This window comes from Marmota marmota, unplaced genomic scaffold (genome assembly GCF_001458135.2).
Source record: "Marmota marmota marmota unplaced genomic scaffold, marMar, whole genome shotgun sequence".
NCBI classification, from domain to species: domain Eukaryota; kingdom Metazoa; phylum Chordata; class Mammalia; order Rodentia; family Sciuridae; genus Marmota; species Marmota marmota.
Genome location: NW_025999999.1, coordinates 18,748,505 through 18,759,128, shown reverse-complemented (window position 1 = coordinate 18,759,128; position 10,624 = coordinate 18,748,505). Strand labels below are relative to the sequence as shown.

The 10,624-nt window shown below is 33.4% G+C and overlaps 1 protein-coding gene across 7 annotated transcripts in view; it reads right to left on the bottom strand.

Annotated features, from left to right (window-relative positions):
- Positions 1-10,624, bottom strand: part of Atrnl1 (attractin like 1) — a 708,669-nt gene that overhangs the window by 412,807 nt on the left and 285,238 nt on the right. For 4 of the 7 annotated variants that reach the window (XM_048807394.1, XM_048807396.1, XM_048807395.1 and 1 more), the window contains one exon: positions 9,888-9,949. The exons of 2 other annotated variants lie outside the window; for them this stretch is intronic. In XM_048807394.1, coding sequence (XP_048663351.1) covers positions 9,888-9,949 — 62 coding nt within the window. Of the gene's footprint in view, positions 1-9,543; positions 9,563-9,887; positions 9,950-10,624 lie in introns of those variants that run through there. One more of the 7 variants, XM_048807397.1, reaches the window with a different exon arrangement.

Below are 10,624 nucleotides of genomic sequence, written 5' to 3'. Positions count from 1 at the left end.
CACAAAAAGAAATGTGAATTTTTCAAATATAAAGATAATAATTTGAGATGGGACAGATAATTAGACCAAGTTATGTAAAAACCTGAAGCCATAATGTGAACTATAAATGTGAAAGGAAGTTTGAAACTGCAGTGTTACTTAGGTTAGTTTAAAAAAAATCACTTTGGCTGTTTTAAATATAATATTGATAAAAGAAGGTAGGATTAGGGTTTGTAGGATACTCAGGAGAGTAGAGTACCTAGCTACTTCTCCAGTACTGAAGTTAAGTAAGTACTGATACTATAACTGAGCTAGAGAATACTAGAAAGGAGAGGCTGTCTGCCAAGACAGTTAGCTTAAGTTGGGACAAGTTAGCTTGGAGGTGCTACACCACATTCACCTCTAAGTGCGACTTACTGACAGGACTCCGAGAGAAGTCTGTTTCTGCCTCTAATGTCCAAACCTCAGCACTGTAAATTAGATGTGGAACACTGGTAAAGCTAAATGGCAATAAACTTTGCATTGTCACTAGTTTTTTCCTACCACACTGAATACTGTGATTTACAAGAGCAATTGGGAAATAAACATCTAGTTTCTTTTGTAACAAAGCCACAGAAAAATTAAACAGTTAATACAGTAAGTCATTATTACTTCTACTTAGTTAAATCTGTACCTTCAGGTCTCATTTCCAATAATTTATCCATCATCATAAGCTCGTTTCTGAAAAACAGGACTCTTATTTATTTTTCATCCTTTATATTGATCTTTTTCTTTGCACCATATTTAAAAGAAATCTTTAGGCCAAATATTCCTTCAATGTAGAGATATTTCTTATTAATGACTTAGGTTTACTTCTTTTCCACTAGGGACTTACATTTCTTCTTTTTTCTCTTTTAAAATATCCTATGTACAACATGATTAAATGTCTCATTTCCCCCATAACTTGATCACTGTATTAATTTGGCATTATTCTTCCCATTGGCACATGCATTTCCATAGTCATAGCTGACTGCTTACCTCATACTGTTTATTTTGCTTTTGTATTCCCCAACTTCTACCTAAAGCATTTCTTTTTAATTCCTCCAATAAGTTCATCTCTCTTTCCCTTTGTAGTTACTAAGATGGCCATGATTTTAAAAAGAAACAGTTATTAACAAGAGTTGTAAAGATAAAGAGACTGGCAGTCTTTTCCTTACTGGTGAGAGTGAACCATAACACATCTATAGAAAAAGGTTTGGCAATTTCTTAAAATGACAACAATGATCAACAATTCTGTTCCTACTTATAAACTCAACAGGAATAAAAACATTTCTATATAAAATTTTATATGCAAATGTTCATAGTATCATTATTTACAACAGCCAAAGGAAGTAACCCAAATATCCACCAAGTGATAAGTGGAGAAGTAAAATGTATTATATCACAAAATAAAATATTATTCAGCAATAAAATGAAATAAAGTACAGATCCATATTACATTATGGATAAGCCTTGAAAACTATATGCTAAATGAAAAAAGCCAATCGCAAAGGAATATATGCTATATGATTCCATTTATATGAAATGTCAATAATAAGCAAATGTATATACAGAAGTAGATTATATATTGTCCGTAACTGAGGTTTGTGGGAGGGAAGGGGAGTGACTACTAATAGGCATTTGGTTTCTTCTTGGAGCAATGAAAATACATAAAAATGATTTTGATGATTGTTACAGAACAATCAAATCATGCATTTTAAATGGCTGAACTATATTATATTTGTATTTTTAAAAAGCTGTTTAAAAATTAAAATCAGAAAGCACATTTATAAATGAGACAATGATATGTAAAACTGAAAGTTTCAGTTTCCTTGGACTCCTATACAATCCAGGAAGAAAGGAGATACTGATTAACATTAGTATTGGTATGCTTGTTAAAATTAATAGTGATTGTTAAATTAAAAATTGTATAAGTTCTAAACTGCTAGAATAAAAAAGATAAGAAATATAAGAAACACATTCAATTTAATGGAAAGCACAGGAGAAGAAAAAATATGATTTGAGAAAGCATTTTAAAAATGAAAGTTAAGATAGATAAATTACAATATAAGCAACAATCAAAATAACAGAAATTCACTAAATTTTCATTTCCCCATCACTAAAAATTCAGAGGTTCTTCAATAATTAAAACAAAAACACAACAATATTCAAACATTTATGATGTAAAAGAAATTCATTGAAAATTCAAAATAAAAAATGTTGAGGGGGCTGGAGTCATGGCTCAGTGGTAGAACACTTGCCTAGCACATGTGAGGCACCCCAGCATCACATAAAAATAAGTAAATAAAGACATTGTACATCTATATCTACATTTATTTCAAATCAAATATACTTTAAGGCAAATTACTTATTGGGATAAAGAAACCTCAAAATGAAAGTAGAAATCAACAACAGAGGGAAAAGTAGAAAATTCAAAAAATATAAAAATTAAATCATATACTCTTAAACATCCAGTGAATCAAAGAAGAAATAAAAAGAGAAATTAAAAATTCTTAGAGAAAAATGAAAGTGAAAACAGAACTCCAAAACATATAGCAGACAGTAAAAGCAGTGGAGAAAGGAATATTTATAGTTATAAAGGCATACATCAAAAAGAAGAAATTTCAAACCATAACCTAACTTTGTAATATAAAGAGCTAGAAGAACAGATAAATTAAATGCAAAACTAGTGGACACATAAAGGTAAATAATAAAGTTTAGAACAGAGGTAACTGACATACAAAAGAGAAAAAATTAGGAAAAAATCAATAATGCCAATAGTTAGTTCTGCAAACAAAATAGACAAATTACCTAGATTGCTAAAGAAAAAAAGAGAGAAAACTCAAACTACTAAAATCAGAAAGTAAGGAGATTACTTCTGATTCTACAGAAATAAAAAGTTATTTTAAGAAAGTACTAATGGTGCCACAAACTAGATAACTTAGATGAACAGATTTCTAAAGTAACAAAACAACCCGAGACTGAATCCTGAAGAACTAGAAAAACTGAATAGATCTATAAATAGTAAGGAGATTGAATTGGCAATCAAAAATTTCACAAGAAAGAAAAGCCCAAGATCTGATGGCTTTATTGGTAAATCTTACCAAACATTTAAAGAACTAACACCAATCCTTCTCAGCTTTTCCCAAAAATCTGAGAGAAAGGAACGATTTCTAAATCATCCTTTGAGCCCAGCATACTACATATATTGAAGTTCTTGGCGTGCAGATGAAGCAGAATTAGCAACAACAACAAGAAAAACTCAGTAGCCATAAATGTGTGTATTAGAAGCAAACTACTAGAAATCAATGAGCTAGAAAGGATTATAATATCAAATAAAGAAGTTAGAAAAAATAAGTAATAAACTCCAAAAAGTAGAAATAAAAGAAAATAGTTAATTAGAAAACAATAACACAATGGCTTGTGATGTGATTCCCAAAACTTCCAAAGCTCTTGCACAGTTGATCAAGAAAAAAAAAAAAATAGGAAAAAATACGAAAAATTACATTAGAATTGGAAGCATAATTCTAATACAGGAGAAATTTTAGAATGTTATTGGAAAAAAGTGTGTCAATAAATTTGAAAAATAAAATAGACAATTTCCTAAAGCAATTACCAACTATGTCTAGAAAAACCAAAACCAGTGAGGACTCATAAATATTAATGAATGTAACAATTCAAAAATCTACCCATAAAATAATATTAAAAAATTAAAAGCCTTAACAAATGCATGTATGTATGTAGTCTTTTTTTTACTATTTTTTATTAGAGCATTACAGTTACACATAGTAGTTTGATTCATACCAACACATTAGTACATGCATGGAATTTGATTTCAGTTCACTTTCTCTTCCTTTTCCTCCCATTCTCCCTCCCTGCCATTCTCCTTCCTCTACTCTATTTATCTTCTTTTCCCTCATCTATTTATTGACTTTCGATTGGTTCTTTCTTCTTATACATAAAGGTTGAAATTGCCTGTTTTATACTTATATATGCACAAAGCATGACTTTTTAAAATTGGTTCTGCATTTCCTCCCCCTTCTGTTCAATCCTCCCTCCTTCTGCACCTCTTTCTATTCTATCTTCCTACTGTCTTTAAGATATCCAATCTTCCCCTCTTTCTTTCCCTTATTTTGGTATAGCTTCCACATATGAGAGAAAACTTTAACTTATGATTTTTCTGAGACTGGCTTCGAATGCATATACTTGTACAGGTCAGTTCTACCAATTTTTGAGCAACAAATACCTTTATTGGGCCAACCATTAAAATGTTTTTAAAATGTGCTCTTTCTGATCCCTAACTGCAGAGAGCATAGTTGATCAGTGTGCACAGCTTCTGCCCTCTTAAACTGATCACTGTATTATTCATGCTGAGGCCACTCTCCCCAAAGGCTGTTCTTAGTCATTCAGCATGGTAGAGATATCAATGTAGGCCCATTCCTGGAAAATAAAAGTCTTTCTTGTAATTTAGTTCAAGGACACACATTGGTCTTGGTGAACTTTATTAGTGCACCCTGTACTCTTGGGTTCTTTCATTCAACTTCCCTGTCTTTCTTTTCTCCTTCACAAATGTGTTGGCATTGTGACCTGAAAGTTCTTCCACCATTTCTTAGACTCCCTTCCAATTTTCCCTCACAAGAGGTTTCTCTAATTTATTTACTGCTTATCTAATCCCATCTGAGAGTCTGCTTCTCTGAGGAATTGTCTGAATAAATAGAAGATGGGGATTTGAAACTGACTCACTCATTGCTTGGGAGGCTAAAAGAATAGCATTCATGTTCCTAGGTGGGGCAAAGATAGTCCCTTGAAGAAGGGTTAACTTGTCAAAAATTTCAACAGTGGTTACCTGAGAAAATGTCCTTATGAAGGAAATGTTAGGGTACACAGAACAGTTTAGGCATTTGAAAGATGGGGATAACACCTTCAAAAGAAAGTATAATTGATTTATTACTGTGCATTGGTACTTTCATAGGGAAACTGAGAGAAGGCCATTAACAAACATGACTAGCTAAACCAATTAAACCTGTCTATAAGGCAGGCCCGAGATGGTTATAGTTAGGCTCCCTCACAGAGGCTTCCAGCGGACTATGCTTTTAGTATGTAGCCAAAGTCATGAACACCCTAATTCAGCGTATGTACTCAAGGCCATAAAATATTCTCTTGTGAGCAAGCACTCATTTATGCAACCTGTTGGCAATGTGCCATTTGTGTCTGGCCTGCATATTAAAAACACCTATGGAAAGACTCATGGGGTTGGAGGATAAAGGCTGAGGACTTGGGGCTGCGGTTATCTCCAAATAAAGCATGTCTACTATCCCATCTGCACCTCACATCTTTTACCTGCCAGGATACCTCATCTGTTTCCCAGGGACTGAGCCCCTGCAAAATAGGGTCTCTTAACTTCAAATGAGGTTCTTATTCCTGACAAAGGAGCCAACATGGATGATCAGCAAGCTGATCTGTTAGAGCAGTGGAGCCCAAGAGATGACAGAATTCTCAAAGCATTTCTGTCATATAAAGGTAAGGGCCATGGTTTGGAAGACCATGGGCAGTGAAATATGGAATATCTTGGATGTATGCTTCTGAAGATGTTGTTTCTACAGATCCCTAACTTAGCAATAACCAGTATTTTGCCATGCTAGAAGACACTGAGAGCCCTTTTTAATCTGAGGCAACAGTTGTTCCCTCAGAGGCTATCCCCACTTCCTTTCCTGACTGCCTGAGCAATGGGAAAGGTTAAATCACTACATAACCCAGTTGAGCCTGAGAAAAGAAGAAAGAGAGTGTATACTTGAAACAGCTGCAAGAATTAGCCAGCTATACTAGCAAGAGCCATTGCATTTGTATGATATTTAACCAAGTGAGATAGAATATAAGATTGAATAAACAAAAATTCATTGATTTTAGTGCATATTTTCAGGAACACAAGAGATGAAATGACCTATTGAGGATTCCAGAAAAAATGGTAAAAAGTTGTTATGGAGTGACTATTAGAAGCCTGGAAAAGTCAATGGCCAATACAAAGTGAAAGTGAAACACCTGAGTTGCCCCAGCAGATAGAAGAGAAAGGGATAAAAAAAAACAAGAGACAGGAAATATGCTGGAATGGGATATATTATATAAGGCCAAAAGGACTATGGAGCAGTTCAGCTTCATGAAGGCCTGGAGGCCTTACCATTCACCAAGATCATTAGGAATATACTGATGAGAAGGATACTAGTATCATAAAGAAGTTTAGTGTTGCCTTCCTTTTGTAGACTAGAGCTGAAAATAGGAAAGGCAGTCACAGGGATAGATTTGTTAATTGCCATGAAGTGAGGGACATGGGTGCCCAGAGTAATAAAGGACAGATGTCAATGCTTAACTGCCAGACTCAGGAGCCATAATTACCATAATTAAATTAACAAGAATGTAGGTGCTGCCAAGGGGATTGGTCCACAAAGAATTGTAGGGATGATTAATAAAGCATGGTTTCTTGAGAGGTGAAATAGGTAGTCAGCCAACAATGGTGCTTTTGGGTGTCTAGTTTTCCATTAAGCAAGGAAGGTGGAACAGGAAGTTGAAGGTGGTTGCTTCAATGGAAAGTCATGATTCTCTGCTCAGTTCTCAGACTTAATTTTCAAATCCAGAATCCATTGACTAAACAGGTGGCTGGATCTGAAGGAAAAACACTAAAACGTCTTGAAAAATTTATAAAATGATCCCTGAAGAGACTTAATGCCACAAACTTGAGAATATATCCAATAATATACATTGCTATATAAATGGTGCAAGGGGAATAAACAATCATTTTGTCTATTAGTAGACATGAGATCAGAAGTGACACACATACCCATGGACTCAAATTGTCATAATGGCACCTTATTAGGGTTGGGGGTCAAGGTGCAGTGGGGGTGGGGTGGTAGAGGGAAGCAAGTAACAGATGGTTGCTCACAGTGGACCAACTGTGTCTGTGAATCCATCCAGTGATAATTTCCCCAGTCCTTAAGTGTGTATTTAGAACTTATGTACAAAGTAGTTGGAGTAATCACTGTATTATGTTCATGGCTCTTACAATTAGATGAAGCACAGTGGGGAAAAACCAATCTCAATCTCTGAAACTGCCCCTCCTAATCACAACAGTACTAAGTGGTATAGTGAAAAACAGTGCCACCATTGAAAATTTACCATATTTCCATTTATTTTTTTAGGTAAATAATTCAGACTTTTCAGATTCAGGCACTTTTCCATTTTATACAACTAAAAAGCTATTGAAGATAAACAATTCTCATCAGTTTTGTAATTATTTGTTACATTATATTGCACACCCTCACTAGAACCAACAACAAAACCCCTTTAATTCTATATGCGAAAAGAGAAGCTAGGTGACCAAATGAAGATGGAATAAAACACTAAAACTGGAGCCAGGCTATGTCTGTGAATGATCTCTCCAGTACCAGCCCAATGATGCTTACCACTAGAACTCTGACAGTACAGAGGTAAAACACTGGCATAGAGTCTGAGAACTGATTCCATGGAACGATGACCAAACTGAAAGCTGACACATTAACTCGTCTTTGTTACCCATAAACCAGCTTAGAAAGAGCAATAGCAGCAAAGATGGCCTGACTGAAAGGCATCTGTGAATGTTAACCTGTTTAAATCTCTTAAATTTAGTGTGGCCTTCTAAAAAATAAATAATAAACTTAAAAAAATATTCTGTCCATGTTATTCTCTTAACAATGAAATGATTTTTAAATTGTCTAATTTACATTTCACTACTGGAAGAAATTTAAATGACAAAAAACCCATCAAATATATTTGATCTCACACAATGATTAGAATATTTTATTTTACTTTGCCCATGGTGACAACCTAATAAATAGGATTATCTCTAAGGCATGGAAAACATTAATACCAGCCTTCTTTTGCTTAATAAAAGAGGCACTGAACTTAAATAAGCACACAAATACAAAAGCTTAAAAATAAAACCCTAAACATTTAAATCATTTACATATATATTCAACTTTGTGAATTTTTTACACTTAGCTGAACTTTTCAGGTAAGTGTATATTTTTATCCACAACATTCTGCATCAAAAAGTAGTTTCATTTTGATATATTAAATAATTGTAACTTCTTGTGCTTTCTAAAAAAATACAGTATATCTTTGTTAATAGCCTTAAAACTCATATATTTTGAAATATAAAATCATAAATCACAACTACATTTGTTTTCTCACATTTCATTTTCAGGGAACATTTAAAGAATGAATGTACTTTTGACACATATCAGTAATAAATATGTTAAAAATATTAAATACAAAAAAATTTAATCATTTTAAGGGACACAGACAAGCATTATTTTCAGAGTAAAGTGGCCAACACAACAAAGACTTTAGTAAGAGAAATGGATATGTGAACAGGGAATATGTAAATTGAAGAAAAGAATTTAAAAAATCCAAAGGCTGTAAGTGGAGATGAGAGATTAGACATGTTATGTATGGTCCCTATAGATGAATTAGATAAGATATTATAGAGAGACAGATTTCCACTCAATTATAAAGAACAGTTAGTTATCTGATGATAGAAAATGCAATAACAGGAGATGGTGAGTTTCTGGTCATTAACGGTACTCAGACATAAGCTAGATCAATGGCTGGGTAAATTATTTCCACAGGCCAAATTCAGCCCCACCAGATGTTTTATAATAAAGTTTTATTGGATCACCACCACTCCCACTCATTTCCATACTGGCTCTGGCTGCTTAAGCAGTAGAGGAAGAACTTTGTGTAGATGCAACAGGCTGTAGAGACCACAAATCTTGAGATATTTACTATCTGGCCTTTCAAAGAAAATAAATTTACAGACTCATGTGGAGAAGGTAACAGGAATTCAAGATCTGTATGGGAATCTAACAACCCCTAAGAGAATGATTATTCAGTGTTTAGGAAAGTGCCTAACTTACAAATTTAGTTGTATAGGTTCCTTACACTGTAAGAGAGCCCAGCTAAGTTGGTGAGTGGGATTCATAATTCACACTGCATTCAGTTTTCAAGTTGTATGCCATGATTTGGGACTTTGTCTGCCAGAGGAGAAGCATTTGTCTAATTTGCACAAAGGCATCTAAGGGATCAAAATTTGCTGCACACATCTCTAATAATGTTTACAAAAGTAACACCTCTAAGATCTTACAACATGAATATTCTTCTGCTAAAACTCAGTCTCTCCTAAGCCAGTGCTGGGAATGAAAATAAATGTTCCCTAAAGAGTTTTCATTTTATGAAAAATTCTTGAAAATACCACTCTCTTTCAAAAAGATGCACTGTAAGTTGGCATATTAAGGGCTCTGAGAAGTAATGTCAGTTGAAAAACAAACAACAGAGCCATTTTTAATTTTAGTATATGCATTTTCCAAAACTGTTTAATTATGGAACCCTTTTTTATGAACCTATCTTAATACCTCACATAATTCATGTTCTGGAGAATGACGTTCTATGCATCATTTATAGTACCTCTGGGTTACAAACTCCTTCAGGACAGAAAACACATACTTTTTCTTATTCATCACAGGCTTTAGCACACTACCTAAGAAAGAAATGAATTGACTTAATTCTAGTAAATGCAAATAATCCATGTGGTACCTGAAATGCTTAATTTCATTAATTAAAGCATGATTTAACTATTTATGTGACAGGAACACAAAGTTATCCTAGTTTCATGGAATCCATTAGCCATTTAGTAGTATAACATTAAAATAATCCTGCACAAGTATATATTTGAAGTATGTTCCCCCTGCTCTATGGTAAGGATTTATTTATATACTTATTCAGAATATAGTATATATTTTAAAGTTTGATAATTGATAAATTATCTAACATATTGACAAATTCAGTCAGTAAAAGCAAATTACCTGAAGAACGTGACAAAAAACTGCACAAGATCCATGATTGTATTGTGTTGTGAGAATGCGATCTGAAAAATCAAAACGAAAGAAAGTTTGAAACTTACAGAATCCAAGTTCTTCTTGAAAACCTGAGGTGAAGTTTTATGGCATTTATAAATACAATATTTCTAAGTCTTTAAGACAGTTGGATCTCCTTATTAAAAATCAAAAATATGCTGGCATTAAAATTTTATCTAGAATGCCTAATATATTCAACTACTAATGATAGTCTTTGCATAGTCTATGACATTGAGTGGTTAAAACTGTTATAAAATTATTTCAAGAATGTGAGCTAACAGTTCTATGTAAAATGCTATGACAGATTAAATATGCTTAACTAAAATATGCAAATGAGTTTCTACATCTAGTAATAATCACATTTTCAATTAATGCAACTGAAAATTCCTTGTGAAATGAAACTAAAATTCAACTTTATTACAGGAAATTGAGAAAATGGTTTTCCCCTCCATACCCTTGTCCAGGGAAAAGGCATACTCACATACAAATATTTTGCTACGCACCAACAAAGTATAAAATATATAATTTTAAAATCACATTAACAAAAGATAATTGTGAAAGGTGAAATAAGCAAAAAAGCTACAACTGTTCCTGATTTCAATTAACATTATAGAGATTACACTGTGACACTTCTCCTGAAGAGGTATTATAGACTGTATTAGGCAACAGTGGCGCATCTAGAGAGA